This window comes from Halictus rubicundus, chromosome 10 (genome assembly GCF_050948215.1).
Source record: "Halictus rubicundus isolate RS-2024b chromosome 10, iyHalRubi1_principal, whole genome shotgun sequence".
Classification (NCBI taxonomy): Eukaryota; Metazoa; Arthropoda; class Insecta; order Hymenoptera; family Halictidae; genus Halictus; species Halictus rubicundus.
The window spans coordinates 6,544,119-6,567,989 of NC_135158.1; the positions used below are offsets into that span (position 1 = coordinate 6,544,119).

The 23,871-nt window shown below is 44.5% G+C and overlaps 1 protein-coding gene across 3 annotated transcripts in view; it reads right to left on the reverse strand.

Annotated features, from left to right (window-relative positions):
* Nucleotides 1-1,141: 1,141 nt before the first annotated feature.
* The window catches only part of Dsd (attractin-like protein dsd), a 29,603-nt gene continuing 6,873 nt past the window's right edge, over nt 1,142-23,871 (reverse strand). The window contains exons 2-12 of one of the 3 annotated variants that reach the window (XM_076794139.1): nt 10,304-10,651; nt 8,666-8,847; nt 7,626-8,023; nt 6,626-7,224; nt 6,009-6,492; nt 5,330-5,738; nt 4,835-4,978; nt 4,601-4,750; nt 4,072-4,459; nt 3,596-3,812; nt 1,142-3,323 (exon numbers count right to left, since the gene is read on the reverse strand). In XM_076794139.1, the coding sequence (XP_076650254.1) occupies nt 3,078-3,323; nt 3,596-3,812; nt 4,072-4,459; nt 4,601-4,750; nt 4,835-4,978; nt 5,330-5,738; nt 6,009-6,492; nt 6,626-7,224; nt 7,626-8,023; nt 8,666-8,847; nt 10,304-10,651 (3,565 nt within the window). In that variant the 3' untranslated portion in view covers nt 1,142-3,077. Of the gene's footprint in view, nt 3,324-3,595; nt 3,862-4,071; nt 4,460-4,600; nt 4,751-4,834; nt 4,979-5,329; nt 5,739-6,008; nt 6,493-6,625; nt 7,225-7,625; nt 8,024-8,665; nt 8,848-10,303; nt 10,652-23,871 lie in introns of those variants that run through there. The other 2 variants (XM_076794138.1, XM_076794140.1) reach the window with 2 other exon arrangements.

The window sequence follows — 23,871 nt, forward strand, 5'->3', positions numbered from 1 at the left end:
GTTTCTCGAGTAGAAATTTAAAAAAAAAAAAAAAGAAAAATGAAACAGTTGTATAAAAAATTAAATTATCTTCACGGTAATAAAATGTACACCACGCTGCTCGCGCGGATGCGACCGTGCCCGGGGGTGGGGGAGTGGGGGAGAACAGAAATGAATATGAATAAATAAATTCTCTGAAAGAATTCGAGGATCGAACGGTAACCATCTTGTTTTGGGCTACGCCCTCGCGACCGGTCGCACCCTCGCAATGAAGACTCTAGATACATTAGAGAGTGTGAACGAAACTCGACGAGTATTACATGGTAAAATTAAAATGCATTGCACTCGATCCGTGCTGTACAATGATTAAAAACGTGCCGCGGCGACACGCCCGATGCACGAAAGCCTCGCGACCATGCTGTTCAACATAATCGGATCGCCTCGACGTTGCAAGAAGCTGCTCGTGCCGTAGAAATCAAAAGTCTCGTAAAAATCTTATCTCTAAATCGTAAGAAAAATCCCCGACTATGTTGAGCAGTGTGGCAGAGCGTTCCTCGCATTAAAAACACTGATTGAAGAGCGCTAAATTGACGACGCTCTTCGGTTCGCAGTCTTCGCTGGAGATCTGTTTTGCCGGTGATTCTTTTTTTATTTTGGGAAACGGAGAGACGATCGTCGGAGACTCGATCGCCGGAAGCTGTTCATGAACTCGGAAGAGGAATTGAAACACGAGATTGGCTTGAATTTCGCAATGGAAGCCGCCGATGTCCATAACAAATGAAAAACAAAACCACAGCCACGCAAAAGAAAATATCGATCATTTTTCTCCACTGATCGAAGACATTGCAACACGAGTCTCGGCTTGGTACAGGAACGCGTCGCCGCCATCATGCAGCGAAACGGAAACGTATAATAAAACGATAGTTCGATCTTATTGCAACGTCCACATCCTTCTTCTTCCCTTATGTTTCGTTACATATTAAAATTACGCCGAGCATCGCACGACCGAAAGCTCCGGAACCCCTCCGCGACGAACATCCCGTTACAAAAGAAACCTAACGCGCGGATGGCTCGATTTTTCGATCGTGCTTTCAGCTCATTCTGACAAGAGGCGAACGGAGACGAGGCGGCGGGTATGTTTGAAAGTTTCGTGACTTTTGTCGTTAAAAAAACGCAACGGTTTTTTCGTTGGTAGAATCCTGCCGCTCGATAACACCAATATGAAAAATGATTTGGCACAAGGTTCTAACGTGAACGCGGAGACGGTGGCGCCATCTTAGAAGAATTGCGTCTCCGCTGAAAACCGCGTCGTCTCCGCTCGCCTCCGTTTTTAATTTAGAATTGAATTTTTACATCCTGCTAGAGACGATTATCCCCCCCCCCCCTCTCTCGCTCGAACCAATTTATCTGTACAATTTACTCGCGTCGCATTTTTGAACTCACACACGCAAATCGCGAGCGCTTTTCGGCTCGGAGACGCGCGACGCACGTATTTACAGTTTTACAAAATGAATTGTGCCCTCCCCGTCGAACCTCTCGCATAAATCCATTGAAAACTGTACGATCGACGAACCAAAACTTAAATCAATACCCTCGTACGCTCCTCAACAAGTAGTCTTCCTGAAAAATCGCGCAAAACATTTTTCACATTTTTCACCCACTTTAGTTTTACAATTCAATTCTGCCAACTAAACGTCAGTTCATAATCTCGTTGATTAAATTACAACACAATCACAGAGAAAGAAAGGATTTGGTGGTATTTAAAACGGAAGTGGGTGAATTTTTAATTGAGGGGCGTGTACGAGGGTTGAAAAATAAAGGAAAACAACTCCTTCGGGTTCTCGACGGAAATCGAACGACCGTCCAACTGATTTATATACAAATAATGTACATAGAGGATAGAGCTGATGTCTTGTGGGATTTTGGGCCACAGGTTCGGGTTAAAAATAACGAAGATGTATTTTTCTGTTGATTACATCTTGCGGTTTACCCTATCGACGCGGTTGCCCTGAAATGCACCTCGTTCGATCGATAAACCCGATAATGTGGCGCAAAAATACATTCGACGTCAGGTCTGCCCTATATTTATTGGGTTCGTGCATAAATCCTGTTGCTTGTGTTTGTAACAAAGTTTCATGCAATCATTTGTTATATATGTTCCGCATCATTTTAAAATTCTACTCTTCCTCTACCAAACACGGCTTGAATTGTTTGATTCGGTTAAAAGATCGCTTGAAGTAGAACCGTGCAGTGTCAAGTTGACCGGCAGCGACAGAAACTTTTAAACAAATTAAACAATTCGCGACGCATTTGAAAGAGAATGAACAGAACTTTGAAATTATATAAAATACATGAACAACAAAAGTTGATGTTCAAGTTAATTACAGGATATAAGCATCGACGCAATAATCTGCACAGGACAGAAAGAAATGCAAATGATAAATCTCCCGAAATAGGTTTCGTCGATGTGAGAACCGCAGGACTCGGAGGCTCGCTGTTTTTTCGCATCGGGAGGACTGTATCACTGCGGATCTTCATGCGTATTCCCATTTCCACATGTTACTGTATGAAAATAAGAACAAGGTAAAAATCCCTTACGCCCGGTAGAATGTTCCCTCGTGGTCAACGTAAAACAACTAAGCCTAATAATATTTTTAACATACGCGTTCACTCCTGCATTCGCCACGGATCCAACCACGCGACAAAGCGCATGAAGATCCGCAGTCCGATCGATGAAATAGCCGGTCCCAATCCTTCGAATGGATGCAACACGATACCGGACGATCTCGGCTGGTCGTTGCAGTACGATGCATCGTTACGATTCGATTCCCCGATCGGGGAATTGCACGATATAATTAGCATAAATCACGGACCGGCTGATAGCGCGCGGCGTGAAACTAAACGAAGGTTCGCCGCGCGATTAGAATCACATTTCACTCGAGTAGAGTTCGAAAGGTCAACAATCTTCCTCCTGCCCGTTCGGCGTCTCGAGGCAAGATCACAGAATAAGGCGCATTGTCACCCACGGTTTTGTATATACTATAATCGTATATTTCTATACGACTGTCCGTCATTTCTTCCTTCGTTCTGTCTTATCGCTAAATGCAGGTGGAGTCCGGGTGCTGACTGGCGGACTTCCGAGTCTTCTTCGGCTCCTTCGTGGTCAATTCCTGAGAAGGCCTTCGCGGACTACCCAGTGTAACTAACGCAGACGCTACTGCTAAGCCGGCGCTCTGGCCGGCCGGCGTGTACGGTTCACCGCCAGTAGGCAATCTGACTAGCAACGACAGGACCGCGGCTCTGTTGCCGCAACAGGGCTCCAACGCGATCGGACTAGGGGCATCCTGAAACCATTTGCCAATTTAGAACAAAGCTGTCCACCCTTGAACCCTGCACAGTGGTCTAAACAGACTCCGACTGATCAAAAGTCAAAAAATGAGGTATTATTAAATGCTTCCTTGGCCAGGAATCATACAGTTTTTACTGTTGAGAAATTATTTAAAATTTTGCTTAGCTGGAGCCTGATCTAGACAGAGTCTAGAGAGCCTAGTCTAGACTCTAACATACACAGTCTCGAATGTGTTAATTTTTTAACGTATTTAATAAAGATGCAAACCTTTTTCTTCTTACGGCAATTGGTCAGTTCGGACTCGCTCCGTTCCGAGTCTGAATTGCTGACGTCCCGCCTCTCGATTTCGACTAGCACTTGGCTGAACGGCCTGTTCGCCATCTGCTCCATCTCTACAAAGAGTCTCTGTCTTCTTCTGTACATGTCATACTTTTGTTTAATCTTCCAGAGGACTGCGGCCACCAATAATAGAGCGAGGAAGCACCTGGGTGGTGGCATGTAATCTCTAGTTTACAAGTAAGTACTGCCTGAGGCTTAGGACAACACAAAAGCGTAGACAATTTTGAAGAAGAAAAAAAGAAAAGGAAAGAAGAACAAAACGCTCGATCGAATGTTATTCTCCATCGTCGTTTCTCTCTTGTGCGGAACACAGATCGAATAAAAAAAAAACCGTCCCCGGTTTTTAATACACTCTATAAGATTTAATTTCGTTTCTCGAGGATCAAAGTGGTTTAGGTACTCACGTGCAAAATGTGATGAAGAACTGTTGGAGATTCAGCTTGGAATACTGGGAGAAGGAGATCTGGATCCACACCGGTGGCTGAAAGTCGTACACGTAGACGTAGAACGTGGTCAACGTGTTGTTGTCCTCGCTGCCGAAACTGTAGTCCGCTTTGCTGAAACGATGCTTGTACATGTTGGTCGTGCAATTCGCGCCGAGCAGCAACGGTTTCTCTGCTATGTTCGCCTTTTTAATTGTGACGTTCATCTTGGCGAGAACGGAACACGTGATGGAAAACTCTGCGTCAATGTCCGGCTTCGGTGGTGAGTTCTTGAAGTTGATCGCTCTGTACTGACGATCCTCTTTCTTGCTCAGGTTGAACGTGAACTGGTAATCAATCGCCAAATCGTCTACGCAAAGAAACATATTTATTAAAACAGGAATTCATATATTGATGAAAAATTGTCAACGTTGATCTACTAATTTTTCTCATAAACGTATAGAGTCTGTTGACAAGAGTACACAGGTTGGTAAGAAATTCGGTCACTCACAAAAACACGATCCCTTGTTTGTAGGATCCCCATGGTAGAGACTAGACACGTCGCATCGCTCGCAGTGATCTCCAATGATGCCCTTCGTCGTGCAGAAACACTTTCCCGTCTCGCTGCTGCATTGTGTGCCTTGGTTGTTGCAAAAACAAGCTGCAACGGAAAAGCGTAATTGAACGACCGCTCGCCATCGACAGGTTTGATGACAGACCATCTCTAATGATTAAGGTAATTTACGTTGGCAAGTCGCTCCGTTCAGGGGGTTCCCGTAATAGCCGGGTATGCATTTGTCGCAGTGAGGCCCGTATGTCAAATTCCCGCATGGCTGGATGCACACGCTGCTATTTGGAAGACACTTGCTGTGGCCATTGCATTGGCAAGCTGCAATCATCGTTTACAAAACGTTAGAACATTGCAGAACCATTTCACATTTCCTGCAGGGTTCAACCATGATGTTTTAAAAAAGTTAATTCAGGCCGCGTGCAATAAAATTTCATTTGTGTTTAATCCTGCTGAGCTCGTGGGGTCTCTTTTTTTTTGAGCATAATATCCCAACAGTTTTTAAGAATCTATGATTCATAATCAAAGATTTCTTTATAAATTTCTTAACAGTAGTTACCATTTTTAGTTGTGAGCCAACAAGCTTAACCATTTCTTATGCGACTACAGTTTCGACCAGTGATCTACTGGAGACTGTGACAACTACTACCGAATACTGTAGTCTTCACTTACTAGGACACTTGGTAAAATACCACCGCTCAAACGGGCACGTGTCAGCGCTTTTACTGCTAGGACCTCGTGCTCCGCCTCGCAGGCACAACCCCTTTCCGGTTCCAGAACCATCGTCACACCAGCCACATCCAGGATCCGAGCGACACGCCGAGCAAGACGAGTAAAATGTACACCATTCCTTCCCCGTCTCAGTGGGACGACACTTAGTGTCAGACGTAGTCCATTCTCGGCACTGTCCGTAAGGGAAGCTCGCTGGGTATGCATTCTTGTCCACACATTTCCTCTCGTTCTGACACCAGATGCAATCCGACTCCGTGCAGTTCTTGCAGGAATTGTATTCCACGCATGGACCGCGGCAGGAATCGACGGACAAACGCTGGGCTTGGATAGTCCCGTTCAAAATGGTCACCTGCGACAAGCATCCCCTAACGTAACACTTTTCCTCCTCATACTAATTTTTTACCATCCAGGTCAAACCGTCAGCTATTTACGATTGGGATCCAACAAGAAGATGAACGTTGATCACAAAACAATAGCTTCAAAAACATATAAAAAAATTTTATACGTAAGGAATTCGATCTGGCCATACAATGAGGCTTTCTGTAAATATTTTAGGACCTGTTACTTCAAGATAAACGTTCATCCCTTTATCGAACGACGGTTTCGCGACCATACTGACCTCGCGAGCTTTAGAGTGGGGCTTGCACCGATCCGGTCCGTTCGACCAGGACCAGATGCAGTGGGGGTTGCTGGTGCACGCGTGGCACGTGTGCAGCTGCAGGCACTCGATGCCGGTATGCGCGTCGCACTGCTCCAGATCCTTGATCGCCTTTGTCGGCGGCGAGTTCGCATTGTCCCGGCATATCTCGTGCGAGCAAGTTTTCCCGCACCAGACGCAGTTGTACGAGGTCTGCACGCATGCCACGCAGTCCGAGAGCACCTTGCACAGCTCTGTGTGGGATGTCATGCCACGCGGCGGTGTGTCATCCAGGCATCTCATGTAGACCCCGTCGTGCATGTCGTCGGCCATCAGAAAGTGTCGCGGTATCGAGGTGATCTGCACACACCTGTTCTCACGCTTGTCCCAGACACACTTCACTCCTGTTCTAGAGTTCAGACACTGGATCTGGTTCGTCAGGTGCTCGCAGTTCCCCGGCGTGTATCTGTTGGGGCAAGCATCAATTAAAAATTAAAATTTTGTACAGGGTCTTCCTTGTCTTGAATGGAACAGAAGAATTTAACGACGAGGAAAACGTTGTATACAATGCAAGAATATGGTAAATGTGTTTCCCTCACCTGATCATGTCGGACAGCATCTGTCCATCGAATCCCCCGTAAATGTACATGGACTTCTCGAAGACGGTTGCACTGTGCCCGTACCTAGGCAGATCAGTCATTTCCTTGGGCATGGGGAACTGGTGCCACGAGTCGCAGGTCACGTCGTACACTATGGTGTCCGCGGAGTAACACCTGGTGCCGTCCGAATGATTCGTGTCGTTGTGCATGTTGCCGCCGAAGACGATCATCAAACCGCCGGAGATGAATACGGCCGTGTGAAAGAAACGAGCGGACGGCGCCGAGGTGAGCAACTTCCACTCGCGATAATTCGGATGATAAGAGAACAATCTACTGGTCAACACCTGCGTGCTTTGGGACTCGGACACGTAGCCGCCGTACACGTAAATCAGGTTCGTTAGGGGATCGTAAGCCGAAGTGTGGCCGTAGCCGCCTTTCACGGGGAAACCGATCGTCTCGACTATTTGCCATTCACGGGTGCTCAAACAGTACTCCTGGACCACGTTCAGGTAGCCGTATTGGGGCGAGTAACCGAAGATCACGACCATCTTCTCCTTCTTGCCGTGGCTCTGTACTAGAGTCGCGGTATGTCCAGCTACCTGTGTGAAGGATTGCGTTAAAACACCATAATTCAAGTACCGCAAGTGTTGTTCTACGTTTGCAGGCTGTGTAGATTTACAGAAAGTAAGAAGACGTTGATACTGATCAATGCTAACGGCCAGACTGCGGATCTATATGCAAAATAAAAAGTATTTTCTCTTTCAATCATGTTAAACGCGTGAATATAATATAACAATATTCCAAATTTCTTCTAGTGTCTTTTACGTTTGTTTGAGGTCCGCAGTCCACTAAACGACTAGACATTGATCTGTCCCATGTCGTCCCCCTTTCTGCATCCAGACCTGGATCTTTATTCGAGATTAAAATTGTCTGGGACATTTGCGACACACAGAAGCGTTTTTAATAATTTTCGAAAGTTTTTCGAAGTGATTGAGATCACCTTTAAGGGGCCGCACATGGTCTTGTTGTTGTGGCAGTTATCGTGCACGGTAACGTTCTCCCAAACTTTGGCGGAGACGTCAAACGCCCAAATCTCATTTGTCACCGTGGAATTCTGTACGACCCCGCCGTACATGAATATCTTGTCGCCGAACAGCACGCACGAGTGAGCGTACCGGGGCAACGGAACTTTCTCCTCGATGTGAGGTATCTCCCAAACATTCCCATTGTAATCGTAAACGTATATCATCTTGGCACGGTGGAAGCTCTCGCCTCCGACCACGTACAAGGAATCCTTCCAAACGATGGAGCAGTGACTAGCCGAACCCTCTGGCGAGAAGTCTGTGTACGTCACGGTTTCCCAGAAACCTCTGTCGCTCCTCTGGCTGCAGTCTGCGCCTGAATCATCAAAATTTCTCAAGATTAAGACACGAACAACTCGCTGTTCTCGTGGGACAACGCCCTGGTATACTGATGCACTGGAAACTTGGCTAGACAAATTCTCAGAGCCATGGTGAACCTTCAGCAATAATGAACCCTCAGTAGACTCGACGATGATACCTTGTAATTGAAGTTAAACCGCTGCAGTTTCAATGGCACAATTTTAGATCATAGTTTTTGGAGCCTTGTCAGATATAGAAACTGCAGATTTTTATGGACGATTAAAATTATTCTGTACAATGATTTTGTACACGGAAAATGCTATTGAACGTTGGCAAAGAGCATTTCAAGATTTTCCTGCACGAAGCCAAAGGTCAACAACCTTTCTGTTAAAATTCAGTGTGTCATCAATCTTGTGGAGCAATGTATCATTTTCATCTGGAATCGATCCTCGATCCCCTGACCCACAGCCACAGTCCATCAACTTTAGCCCAATCACCGGTGAACTTCGGTTTCGACTCTGAGAATAACTTTCCAGGCGTGTCGGCGGTTTTCCGTGCGACTGGCTTCGAACCAAGCTTCCGGTAACCAGAGACAGAGACAGAGAGAGAGAGAGAGAGAGAGAGAGAGAGAGAGAGAGAGATCCAAATTCATCCTCACCCTTGTAACCGTGGACGCAGTCGCAGTGATGTGACTCGCGGTTGCACTCGCCCTGCCCGTAACTGTGCGAACAATTGTTCGGGCAGACTTGAACCTCGCAGGCCTCGCCGGTCCACGTGGCGTCACACGTGCAAACACCGTCGATGCACACGCCATGCCCCGAACAGTCCGTGTGCGAATACCTAAACAATTTTGCGAACTGTTAAAAACCGCTGGACACAAGTTCAGACCTTAATTCGTTAACAGGGAAAATTAACACGTTCGTCGTCCTTTCAACTTTCCCTGTGCATTGTGAACCGTTCTTTATCTTTCCGATTTCTGATACCACGGAAGAGGTTAAAGGACGCGCGCGACGCACGTGTCCGATCCGTATCTCGGTCGAGTCACCGCGCAAACACACGCTTATCAGCTGTACGGGAGTACGAGGATAAACATTTGTTTAATCGACGAACAAACATCTTTGTCTGCCGGGGGGAACGAACGACAAGGCACGCATCTCACCGGAACAGAAGGAGGAGCACGGAAACACTGTCCTTCCGTTCGGACGTGTTCATGCTCGCGAGATCAGGATTTACGTGGGGAACCGCACAGTACGTGGATTCTAATGATCCGACGTATGTGCGTGGACACACACCGGCAGAGATTACAAAGATGTCGCAGCGTTTCCATGAACCTCTTTTTTCCGGTGATGTAACGCGGATTCGTATGAATATTGATATATACGGGGCACGCAAAAAACCATGCGAACTCATTTTCAAGGTGGCGTTTGTCCAACTATTACAGAAAGTACGTACAATTATCACAGAAACAATGAAAATGGTGGATCATTTTCGAAATGTTTGTACGGGATTTTGTTTTGAATAAAAGGCAGAGCTCAATGGTAGCTTTGATTTTACGAAAAAACACGGACGAATGTTTAATAATTAAATTCCATCGCGAAAGTAACTTTGTAAACAATTAACCCGTAGCACTCGAATGGTGACTGTAAGGCACCACTAAAAATTTCTGTATCATTATTCAAAATACTTTGTACATTATTAAATTTGTTTGTATCTGACAAGTTGCTAAACATTTCAGCGTTGCACAAGTAAATTGCACCATTCTTGTATGTATAACATGAAAAGAAAATATATAGGAGGGAAATATTCTAGGTCGGAAGAAATGTTTTGTTTTGGAGTTAAAATAGCTTCGAGTGCGAAGGGTTAATCCGTCCAACTCCTAAAGTACCAGTCATATTTCGAGAAAGATCATGTATTATCAATTCCCAGACAACAGTACGAAGAATTGAAAAACTCGTGGTGCGCGTTATCCGGTGTAAATGAGGCGGTATCGATTAAAAGGATGTTGTCAGGTCGGCACGATGCGTCGTTTCCGTCAGAAAGATTTCAAGAAGAATAAAAAAAAAGGAGGAAAGTAAACCAGCTGTTGCAGAAGACTTGTCAAACAAACCATTGTATGCCCGGCGCAAACACCCTCTTGACGAGAAAAACGGAAGCGGAACTAGGGAAAGAAAGAGAGAGAGAGAGGAAAGGACGAGAGGGTGGAAGTGCACACAAATAAATACGCGCACGGTCGGCAAACAAATGATCCTATCTGGTTGATCAAACAGAGAGAGACAAGAACGGATCCGTTGTGTACCTGCTCGGGCAAGCGTTGATCTTGTAAGTAATATTGAAGCCGCTCATGTTGTAGGCGACGTCCGAGTAGAAGTGCAGCAACGCGCTTCCGGAGCGTGCGATCACTTCCGGCACGCGTCGCACGTGGTAGCCATCTTTGTGCATCAGACCGGAGAAGACGGCCAACAGCGGCGCCTCGACGCTGTCACCGTCGTAAATGTACAGGTGATCCCAGCCGCATTCGGTCGCGAACTGTTTCACGTGCATCCGGATCGTGTAGTTCGGGCTGCTCTCGATCAGCCAGGAACACTTCACGTCCGCCGTATAGTTCCCGACCCCGTCGTGGATCTGACCCATCGGCTCCGACAGCCTGCATCAAACAAATCGAACATCGAATTATATCCTCGAAACCGCTCAAACACGTTTACGCTAAACCTACCACGGTCGAAACGACCGATTTTCTATTTCACAGTTTAAGCACATATTACAAGGAAAACATCGCACAAAGTTTAAGTAAAGAGTTTCACTTTCGTATGTTTCGTGCTTGGTAGGTCTAGCGTTAACACGGAATAATACAATCGAAATGAAAATTCTACGAGCAATTTTATAGAAGAATAGGTTGCTCCTGTTGGAGGCATCCTCGGTCCCCGCCCCGCAAATCATCTTTATTCGGCGAACAGGACAGGGCCGAGCGTTCTCGTCTGTTGTTTAACTTTAACGCCACTTAACGCGTTTGGAACGGTTTCCGCGAGAACGAGGCGAAACGCGATTAGACCGCGAATAAAATGCATTTCTGCGGCAGAGCGGAAGTCGCCCGGTGGAACGGTCTGAAGGGGATTCATCGCGCGAAGCAATCTCCGCAGACGCCGCCTCTCGCCTCGGCCGCTAATGAGAACCCAGAGGCACCGGAAGTGCCGAGTCTGTAAAGGAACCGGCGACCTTCGCGAGCTCACGCGGCCCGGAACACGCTCCGAAAGAGAAAGTGCCGGCACCAGGATGAATTTCCATCGTGGATGCGCCGCCTCCGCGTTCTGCGAACAACAGATTACGGAAAGGCGACGAGGAGGACGCCCGTCGCCCGACAATATGGCGGAGAAAAATGCTCGGCGCCATCTTTCATCCTTTCAGCGTGGAAATGGAAAAATCCCGATGAATACACTGACGATTGTATATCTTCCCGTATACAGGGACTCGGAGAACATCCTCGTTCTGATCGAAAAGTGTTCTCACATTCTTGAAAAATTGTTGACGTTTAACAGTAGAACTACCAAGCCCTAAACGTAAGTTAGACTTATCCCTTTATGATAACAGCAAGATTGAATTTGCTCAGGTTTCATACGATTTTTATGGTGACATGTACTCCAAAGAAGAGATATATTAAAATGCAAAGAATCCAAATTTTTCATCAATCCACATATTTCCTTAACTCAGAATTGGCCTTTTTACTTCGCCAAACAATCCCAATTTTTCCTCATCTCCGGACCAATATTTTCACTCACCAAACAATTCAAATTTTTCCTTATCTCAGGACCAACACTTTCCCTCACCAAACAATCCAAATTTTTCCATAGCTCAGTACCTACATTTTCCTTATCTAAATTTTTCCTTATCTCGCAACCAACATTTTCCCTGATTAAAAATGTAAAGCATATCCTAGTTGAACAGTTCCAATTTACTTTTATGGAACACCTAAGAAGTGAAAATTTCAACTTGAAAATTTAATAGGAAATAATTTGCTGGTGAGCGGCAAAATTGAAAATGCAAGATTAAAATGCAAAGAATCCAAATTTTTCATCAATCCACATATTTTCTTAACTCAAAATTGGCCTTTTTACTTCGCCAAACAATCCCAATTTTTCCTCATCTCCGGACCAATATTTTCACTCACCAAACAATTCAAATTTTTCCTTATCTCAGGACGAACACTTTCCCTCACCGAACAATCCAAATTTTTCCATAGCTCGGTACCTACATTTTCCTTATCTAAATTTTTCCTTATCTCGCAACCAACATTTTCCCTGATTAAAAATGTAAAGCATATCCTAGTTGAACAGTTCCAATTTACTTTTATGAAACACCTAAGAACTGAAAATTTCACCTTGAAAATTTAATAGGAAATAATTTGCTGGTGAGCGGCAAAATTGAAGGGGGACCGGTTTTCATTGTTTCACGAATGAAGATATCAGAAAGAAAAATTTGTAACTCCCGACGGGGCAAACAGTTTGACTTCTGAGCAACGATGAACTTTGGCCGTCCGCTAAGGAAATATTTCAACAGCTCGATAATGCAAAATGCTCGGCGCCATCTTTCATCCTTTCAGCGTGGAAATGGGAAAATCCCGATGGTATACACTGATGATTTTATATCTTCCCGTATACAGGGATTCAGAGAACATCCTCATTCTGATCGAAAAGTGTTCTCACATTCTTCAAAAATTGTTGACGTTTAACGCTAGAACTACCAAGCCCTAAACGTGACTTACACTTATCCCTTCATAATAACAGCAAGATTGAATTTGCTCAGGTTTCATACGATTTTTATGGTACCATGTACTCCAAAGAATATATTAAAAAATTTCTCGTGAAAACGTTTTCATAGTTTCAGTAATCGTGAAAGAAGAAATCATCCACCAGTCATTTTGAATGGTTCGGTAGTTCTAGTGCTAAACAGCAATAATTTCATGAGAAAAAGACAATCTTGCAAGTGGAAAACAGAGGACACGTTTGTGCTCGAAAATGCTGCAAATTAAAACGTCTGCGAGAAAACTTTTTCGCGAATGAATCTGGACTTGAAGATTGAGGTTTCCCCGTTACAAGGAGACCTAAAAGCTCGATCCAGTGTGTCTGGTTGCTAAACGAAAGAGTCGAATCCTCTTCGAAGCCGGTTCGAAACCGAGGTGCGTTCGCGTAACACGAAGAGACAAGCGGCGATTTGAGATAGCGGGGAGTATGATATGATAATGATGAGCCTGTAAACTGATAAAATGGTAATGCCGGTGCACCGCCCGTTTCTCGCGATTCTTTGTTAAATCCGAATGGCGACGGGAAGTCGCTGAATGAGCGGTCTCGCTTCGAGACCTTGATGCACGAGGGAAAATTAACATATCTTATCACGGATCGTAAACAATACAGAAAAATAAAGCCAAGAGAGATTCCAATTGTCGAGAAAATTGCTGACAATCCACGGGCCAGGAATTGAAGTCGTTTATCAACGGAGCTTGACGGAGACTTTTTGCGGTAATCAATCCTCGTAATCTCCGCGTAATCGAATAGTGAAGCCATACTCGGAAATATCGCGTGAAACAGTGCTGTTTAGGAAAAAAAAAAATTCAGCAAAAAGATTGTCGCGCGAGAGATCATAATTGCCCGTTGATAAACCTTGATAATTCCCGCGTCAGTATCGCGACGACGCCGGAAACAAGCATTAATCCATCACTGAACAACGAACGTGTAATTTGCCGGGCAATTACCGGAAAATTGTTCGCGACATTATTATAATAGTTCCTATCATTACAGCGGTGGATCTGCTAAAGACTCACTGACAGCGAAAACAGTAGCAGTGATACAATAATAAAATCTCAAATTCCGGTACGACAAAAAGGAACAATAATTTCTTAGAGGGGCAAGCATCGAAGCATTACCGCACTAGGCGTAACAAACTCTGCTACAAATATTTTAAACGTATTACACGTTCGCATCGAACGTTGCACTGAAAAGGCAATCGTCGAACAGGATCAAGTACCGAGGTCATTCCGCGAAATGTTTGCCATCGCGTTGCCGATACTTTCCTGATTAAAATGAGTCCAAACACGGTACAATTCGGAGCACGTCAGCCCGTTTAATTCGCGATTCGGTGGAACCTCGCTTATCCGAACCGTTCTCAGCGTCGGCGCCAACGTAACGCGTATCCGCGACAGAATTTTCCCGTGGTTTCCGCTGCTCGGTGTCCGTTCGCGATCGGACGTATTGACGTCGTCGCGGCGGAGAGGAGAGGAGAGAGAGAAAAAAAATATAGCTCGGGGAAAAATGCGGCGTCGGAGCGGGAGAGAAGCGGATGCTCGATGAAAGACACCTGCGCGGTATTATCGAGCAAACGCATTTACAGGGATGATTGCATCCCGAAAACGGATACGGCATTGTCGGTCGGCCGACGTTCGGGGAATAACAATATGTTCGGCTCCGACAATGACAGTGTCCATGGTGGCGGGCACAGAGACGGGGAGGGGGGGGGGGGGGGAAACGACCACAGAGAAAACTGTGCGAGACACGTACGCGAAAGAGAGCCCCGACAACTTTGCGTAACATAAATTCTGATCGGGGATTTACGACGCCGGCACGTGCTGCAAACAGGCCCGGCGATAGCGTCAACATCTCTGCGTGAAACATTATTACGTAAACAATGTGGAAATGGGTCGATAGGCTGGGAAACACGGAAGCACCGTTTACGCTCCCCCCCCCCCCCCCCCCCGGAATAAAGATTGCGATTTTTCGGGACGTTTTTAGCGGAACGTGTAGGCGTTTCAATCCCGGCGTCCCTCGGGTCTTGTTAACCGAAATTGTTTCTTGACTCGACGATGATTTCCTCTTGAACAAGAAATCGTTGCGTCGAGTTTCGGCTAGTCGAGGCTAGTTGGATGAAAGTAGCCAAAAGTGGAACATGTATTTGGTTTTTCGGAAGTCAATCCTGCGAGTCAGTCCCAATGTTTGTTAACGCTAGGTTTACGGCGCACTAAAAGTGACTATTTTGCATGACTGTGTAAAAATAACAAGAACCTGCTACCCACATTTTTAGCAATATTTGTACAGTAATGTATACCCGAAGAAATAGATTTGCTAAATAATTTCTCATGTATGCGTCGTTGGAATCTTAACAATTTAAAATTAAAAATATTAGAACCCGTCATTTTGACGGGTTCCGTAAATCTAGTGTTACAAACATTCAATAGTGCGCACAATGAAGAAGAGAACGCGCGTTTCAAACGAGAAAACGATTTTCAAGTCTGTACGACTGAATCCTCTGTGTGTATTTCTCAACCATGAAATTACAGAGAAAGAGAGAGAGAGAGAGAGAGATCGCGAAATTGATTGAATTATAAAACATGCGAGCAGAAGTGAATCAAGACGAAATCTCTCGTGCAATTTAATATGGAGGCTTGGCAAAGTCAACGCGCACGTCGTTCTGCCTTCTCGGAAGCAGAGAAAACCGTGACGGCCGAAGATTAATGTGAATTTCAAACGTTCAAGTCCAAAGAAAGAGAATCCGAGCCGCGGGGATAATCGGCAACCACGAAACGCGTCCCCGTGAAAAATCAATACACTTAAGTGATTTCCCGGGGATCGCAACGCCATTGTTCTTCGACGTTTCCCCGGTGAATAATTCATCGGTTACCTCACGCGAATTGCGCGACGATCTCCCGCTGATTTCTTCTTATCTGGAATTTATTTTCCCGGCGGAGTGTTTATTTACGAGCTCGGCGGTCTCGCCCCCCGGTGTGCTCCGAAGGGAAAGGGCTAAATCGACGAAAAAAGGGAAAAGGGCATTCGGTTCGCAGGTCGATCCGCCGCGTTTCCCTTCGCTCCAATTCGGACAGTCGGGAACGCAGATAACGCTGGCAATTGCGGTGCTGGCTGATGTAACGGTTGTCGGTGAATTTCGCAAAGGCGGTTATCTCGACGGGCATCGTTCTCGTTAGCAGAAAATGATATTCTTTCAATAACCAAGCCTCCGGATGAGTCACGGCGGTTCGACGACCGTTCGCTCTTCGCGTAAAACGTTTTAAGACGAACTTACGCTTCTCCACTTCGCATGTCTCAGGTGATTTACACGTGGAAAGTTGTTACAGATTCTCCCCCTCTGCGTTTCATCAAAAATTAGAATGACTAAGTGATCAGAGTAAGATGAAGGGGAGCTTACACTTCTTCGTTTAGGATGTACGTCGCGGACGAATCTCCGAGGATGTGTATGAAAGATGTCTGTCCGATTCATTGCGGATGATTCAAAGTGAAGAAGTGTGAACTCGACTTAATCGGCAGTCTTTGAGTATCGCACTTGACACAGTCAGCTTCGAAGGACCGCCCATTGTGTACGTGCAGAGAAAAAACTGCAAACTTGTTGTTTGGAAACAGCCTTTGTTGCTAAGTTGACTTTGTGACCGCTAAACTAGTCTACTTGGTTGCGCTATAACTTCGCCCCTCCCCCTTTGACAAAAATTGCTCTATGCGACGGAGAACGCTTGTCTAAAAAACAGTTCCAGCGAGCGAAGGACTCGACTTGACTCGGCTTGACTCGACTTGATTCGAGTCGGCTATTAAAAGAAACGCGGTAAATTGGAGCGGAGAATGCGCGCGCGGCCCTCCGTGCAACGACAATAGGGAATTTATAACCGTTCCCTTGAGACCTGGAACAATAAAACGAGCGTTCTCTCTCTCTCTCTCTCGCTCTCTCTCTCTCTCTCTCTCTCTCTCTCTCTTTAAGCGGACACGCCGGCGTCTCTTGGCTCGCCGATGCGTTTATTGGACTATCTCTTAAACACTGACAATTCCAAGGAACTCGATTGAGAGCAAACTGTCTGCCGGAGACAACCATCGGAGGTGTTATTCTGCCCGCGAAACCATACGTTTTATCTGTAACTATCAGCAAACTGTCAGCTCGAGCGGGACGCACGTCCCACCTCTTCAGTTTTATTTTATTCCTTCTCCCCCAGAGTTGTTTTATTTTGTTGTAATATTATTAATAATTCTATCGCAGTGTAATTCATGTGAGAATGTGCAAATAATGTGTACAAGTCCTATGTGTGGGTCACGAGGCTGAAGTACCAAGAGGTTCTATCCATTTATCTATTAATCTATTTATCTATCTGGCTATGCAATTATTACCATATTCATCGGCCTATTTATCTATCTACCTATCTATTTAACCATCTATCAATCTATCCATCCGCCTCCTGTTGTTGTATTGTTCTACTGTCATCGAGACAAATATAGAAGTGAACTGTGATTGAGACTGAAAGCGTACACAGCAATTCATATACCACAATGTACAACAGTAATTATGCAACAATTCGAATTTATTAATAGAGATCGTTATTTCAGGATATTGGTATTACCGTGTTTATTACCGTCTACTGTTGTCCCGAATTGATCATAGTATAGCAGCGTTACTATAAATGAGCTTCGAACAATACGTAACAATTCACAAATCGGAGCACACAGTACTAATTAAAACAACGATTACATTCTAGAAATGTGATTAATTATTTCCGAATAACCCTATTATCCTATTGCTCTATTTCGAACGGGACCAGTATAGAGGTATCACTCTATTTTCGAGCTCGAATGTTTATAAAACAATCCATATTCCGCAGTAAAAAATATTTATTAAACCGCTATTATACTCTAATGATATAATTCACGACTTCAGAACGTTTCTGCTGAATGAAACACACACCGAGGTCTTCCTGTACTCGATCTACACACCCACAGCTCTCATCGGAGCACAAATTATACTCGAGGAAGTAATTAAACGTGCATTTAATTGGCCCATAAAAAATCAGTTCATTCCACGGCCCGCGTTATTCTCTTCCAATTACTTTTATAATAAGCACCGTGGATTAGTGCTACACCGGGTGTCCAAACAGCATCGAGCAACCAACCAAAATTCACCGAGTGGAACAATATGTGAGCCGTTCGGTGCAAAAATGCTGCAAGTCAAAACAGTTACCCATTGGATGATAAGTAAAAGTTCTATGTAATAATAGCAAGCCGCGCAGGAATTATATTAAATGTTGATTTACACCGCTATAGCTACAGTCTAAAATACGAAACAATTTCGCAATATTAATGAGAGCGCCCCGTCCTCCCATTCTACCAGAATACAAAAGCAACATCTGCGTTTCGTAAATCGACACAATTTAGTATTCTCCCCGTGTCGCTCAGAGCACGACAAGCATTTTCTACTCGCTGTCGCAACACCGTATCGTTGACGAACACATTAGCGAATCGATGGTACAATCCATAGTCCGATCATAAAACTATTCAAATTTTCAAGAACAGCGAAATCCGAGACTTTGAAAATGAATTGAAATTCCGAGATTTGTACAAGCTTCTTATCAATTTAAACTTATCCAAAATCATTCTGTAAAATCCATTTTTTATGGTACTTCTTGTAGATGCAAAGAATCCAAATTTTTCATCAATCCACATATTTCCTTAACTCGGAATCGACATTTTCCTTCGCCAAACAATCCAAATTTTTCCTCATCTCCGGACCAATATTTTCACTCACCAAACAATTCAAATTTTTCCTTATCTCGGGACGAACACTTTCCCTCACCAAACAATCCAAATTTTTCCATAGCTCAGTACCTACATTTTCCTTATCTAAATTTTTCCTTATCTCGCAACCAACATTTTCCCTGATTAAAAATGTAAAGCATATCCTAGTTGAACAGTTCCAATTGACTTTTATGGAACACCTGAAAAGTGAAAATTTCAACTTGAAAATTTAATAGGAAATAATTTGCTGGTGAGTGGCAAAATTGAAAATGCAAGATTAAAATGCAAAGAATCCAAAGTTTTCATCAATCCACACATTTCCTTAACTCGGATTCGACATTTTCCTTCGCCAAACAATCCCAATTTTTCCTCATCTCCGGACCAATATTTTCACTCACCAAACAATTCAAATTTTTCCTTATCTCAGGACCAACACTTTCCCTCACCAAACAATTCAAATTTTTCCATAGCTCAGTATCTACATTTTCCTTATCTAAATTTTTCCTTATCTTGCAACCAACATTTTCCCTGATTAAAAACGTAAAGCATATCCTAGTTGAACCGTTCCCATTTACTTTTATGGAACACCTGAAAAGTGAAAATTTCAACTTGAAAATTTAATAGGAAATAATTTGCTGGTGAGTGGCAAAATTGAAAATGCAAGATTAAAATGCAAAGAATCCAAAGTTTTCATCAATCCACACATTTCCTTAACTCGGAATCGACATTTTCCTTCGCCAAACAATCCCAATTTTTCCTCATCTCCGGACCAATATTTTCACTCACCAAACAATTCAAAGTTTTCCTTATCTCAGGACCAACACTTTCCCTCACCAAACAATTCAAATTTTTCCATAGCTCAGTACCTACATTTTCCTTATCTCGCAACCAACATTTTCCCTGATTAAAAACGTAAAGCATATCCTAGTTGAACCGTTCCAATTTACTTTTATGGAACACCTGAGAAGTGAAAATTTCAACTTGAAAATTTAATAGGAAATAATTTGCTGGTTGAATGGCAAAATTGAAGAGGGGCCAGTTTTCACTGTTACACGAAGGAAGATATCAGAAAGAAAAATTTGTAACTCTCGACGGGGCAAACAGTTTGACTTCCGAGCAACGATGAACTTTGGCCGTCCGCTAAGGAAATATTTCAACAGCTCGATAATGAAAAATTCGAAGCGTTCGATGCGAGATACTTGTTCGACAAGTCCGTCGACCTTTCGACAGAGGAAAATTTGGACTGTCGATGAGTCCGCGAGTTAGGGCGGTGCCGTTCCCTCGGAGTGATCGTCAGGACAGAAGAGAGAAAGAGAAGGAAAGGAAGGAAGAGAGAGAGCGTTGGCAAGCGCAATTTGCAGAATCGCCGACGTTGAGGCCGTCCAAGAAGCCGCGCGAAGAATTCATAATGAAAGGCGTGCTCTCTCTCCTTCGGTCGGTCTCGAGAGTCCGGAGTCTGAGGAGGTCTAAAAACAAATTTCAACGTTAATTCGTCGCAGCTTACCAGAGGGAAGGAGAGAGAGAGAGAGAGAGAGAGAGAGAGAGAGAGAGAGAGAGAGAGAGAGAAACGGGCCGCGATGCGGGGATTAAGCGAGGCCCGCAAAAAGGGGAAAGAGCAAACGCGATGGATATTTACGACGGCCCGGGAACCACAAAGGGAAGTGCTCCGGGGAGCAAAAGAGAGATAGGTACGAGCCCGAAGACTTCCTCCAGCCCGGGAAGAAGTTCCGGACACTTTGGACGTCTGGCTAACATTTTTAGTAGACTCCCGGAGAAAGTCGTAACGAGGTGTAGTTCTCCGAGATAACTGCCGCGCCGTGCCCGCTTCGTGGATCCTCCTGTTATTAGTCGTTACAGCGAGCTCTTTTGTTTGCCGCAGGCTTTACGCCCCATCGACAACGCGTTCGTTAAGGGACCATGCATTTTCATGGGTTCTTTATAAAAATCACGGCGGAAGAAACGGTTAGCCGCCACCGAACAACCACAACTCTCCCTCGCCAAACAATCGAAATTTTTCCTTGGCAAGCTCGGACCTTCGTTAACCCTCAGACAACGGGCCATTCTTGTTGGCTGCGGATCTTCGTGGAAAATAAAAATTGTCTGCGTCGATTGTAACACAGTCACTCAGAAGTTTTCTTCTCTCTTGCACGATTCTAAGCTGGAAATCAGCATTCTTAAATCGTTTGAATCCTCCTGCGCTTCTGGTTTTATTTAAAGCTGATTGCATTTCGCGGGATAGGAATATTTAGGTTCGTACGAGAAGATATCGAATAGAAATTATTCTAGAAAAATGTTAAAACTTTCGTAAGTTAATGCCTGATTGAGGCACACTGAAAAGACCAGATTTATATCTGATTTCATTTGTTAGATAAATAATAATCAAATTCAGGTAAAATGAATGTCTCTGTTAGTTATTCATTTTGTCCAGCTTTTTGCAATCCTGTGCAATGCTGGTGCCTCCGGCGAGATTCTGTCCGCAACATTCTCTTCGATATCACGCTACTTGTTTATTCTCGTGTTCGTGTTCGCAAACAAACCGCGACAGGTGGCCCCGGCTCGATTTTAATTGTTCCTACTGCGATGTTTGCGATCGGGGTCGCTCGGTTAGCGGGCTAAATAAAATAAATCGATCTGGGAATCGCGGTATCGGTCGCGCATTCGCGTTCCGCCGCGGCTTTATGTAAAAATAAACTTTCGGTCGCTCGGTTATGATGCACGTACGAAGCACGATTTCATTCTGCCAACGATGCGTACACGTACGCGTGGCGTAAAAACTGAAACTCAAAGTGCACGTACGTGTAAAAATTAATGCAGGTATGGGTGAAAAAGGATATGTGTAGCGACGCTCCGTGGAAGGAGGGCCTAATTTCGTGATCGGCTCATAAAATCCCGACCGGACGATAGACGATTCGAGGTGCGGTAACAAAATTTTTATTGATTTTTTAGCTCGCTTTCGAACGCATCGAACCGGAGCTAATACTTATGACTAGTAAACCGCGAGAGACGCGATAAAAAGTTTTGTCCTACAAACCAGCGAATTCGATTAACTCTCATCCGTCCATCACTCATTTTTCCAACTTAATTTGCCCCTCGGTGTCACACTAACACGACCAGGGTTAACGATCACTATTTCCTGCATGGGCCCTAGCATGCGCTAATCTGCACACATAAAGCCGACTGTGTGGATGTCAGTGGTCCAAATATAGAAAATAATGGTTATAGACTGTTCACGCTGGCTTTACGAAAGTGACTGCTTTGCATTACTTCGGAAATATTACAAGAATGAGTCTGTCGAAATTTTTCGATATTTTCATTATAATATATACCTCAAAAAATGAATTTACGGGCTCGATAATCGTGAATTAGAAATATTAACCCTTAGCACTCGAATGGCGACTGTAAGGCGCCGCTAAAAATTGCTGTATCATTATTCAAAATATCTTTTACATTATTAAATTTGTTTGTATTTAGTAGATTCCTAAAAATGTGTCCAAGGGAAATATTCTAGGTCGGAAGAAATGTTTCGTTTTGTAGTTAAAATAGCTTCGAGTGCAAAGGGTAAAAACCCGTCATTTTTACGGATCCCGTAATCATAATGTTAATACAGTTTCTTCGTTAAAGCGGTTGAAGTACTAAGTGTGAGTGTTTTAGGTTTAGCATGAAAAAGAGGAAGTGCTGTATCAAAGGCAGGATCGAACAACGTCGCGGAACGTTTCCTCTCGCGAGTCCTCTCAGCGCTCCGAAATCTTTGAAAATGCATCTAGGCCGCGTAGTACAAGCGGCATAAAATTCATACAACGTTTTCCAAAGATTCCCCACCTTATGCAACTCGAATTTCCATTTCAAATGCGCCTGGGCACGAGCGCATTCGCGCGTCAGTGCACGACAGAGAAAAGGGGGCGGACGGGGGCGTATCAAAGGTCGCGTGCCGGCCGGTGTAAAATTAAGCAAAAACGAGGCGGCGATCGATCGTAGTCGACCCCGTAGGATCAACAATCGCGTTTTCTCCCTGGACTCGATCGTATCGGTTCAACTTCTACGGTTTTAATCGAACGAGCGTCCCGTCCGCGCGGTCCACGAGATTCCCGGTGTTTTCGTCTCCTTCCGTCCCGCCTCCTCCATTCGCAATCCTCTCCGGACCCTCTGTCGATCGAGTATTATATAAAGTTTGAGTCCCTTCATAATTCAATGATAGGATAGAGGACGGATAAAACCGAGCGCGCGAGCTGCCGGGAAACCGGCACGGTGCCACTGATTGCAACCGTGGAAGAGTAACGTGGACGGGAAGACGTACAAGTTCGCCAATTTTCGCCTGAGGAAATTCAACCCGTAGATTTCCAGAGCAGCTGGCTAAGCTCGACCCGAGCCCGAATTCTATTTGGGACAATGAACGCGATCGCGCACGCTGCTCGGCACGATCCCGCGCCTGTTTGCCGGATCTTTCGATCGCGAGTCCCTCGACTTCCGACCGATCGTTAGCACTGTCCCATCGTTTTCAATTAAGCTTCGAACATTAACACAAACAGCCTCGGATCGTTCTTCGACCTTAAGGGGGCTGGCAGTTATCCTATTGCTATTGTTATCCTGTGCCTTTTTTCTAGACATTTTACGTCTTAACACGTTCGTCGCCGCGTCACCCGTATGTGGGTGACAGAATTACTTGCGCAGGTTTTAAAATGAATTTTTGCGTTGATATATTCATTGTACTAAACTTGATTAGGATCTGTAACATGCAAGAAAGTTGGAGGATTACTCAGTATCATACATTTAATTTTTTGCAATTTTTATTTCGTTAAGTAACTCACTTTGATTTTATGGAATTTTTGGGGTTTCTAGTTGGGCGTTCAAAGTGTTAAATAAGTGAGTAATCAATTGAAAATGCATACCACCGTGTTTGTACATGTCTTTGCTACGTCTGTATAGAGCCTTTTTTCGATACGAACACTAAATCTCTCGAAATTAAGAGAATCTTTCAGCGGCAGCCATCTTGTGACGTCATACTTGCTCCAGAATTCGAATTTTCTGGCGAATATTACAAATTACTCCACGGTGAGGTAGGAATTCGCAATTTGGGCTCTAGACAGACGTAGATTGGACTTTTAGGAAACACAAGTGACCACTTCTAAACTGCTCATTGCAATATTGATACTTGCATACGTATATGGATTTGAAACCATGCCAGCCCCCTTAAGGTCCCCGGGTTCCCCAATTGCAAACTGATTATTAGCACTATCTCTTTTCAGCATATCTTTTTCCTCTCTTGGAAAGCAGAGTTTGATGAATGATTTCCCAACGCGAGTAGCTACTATCGCCACCA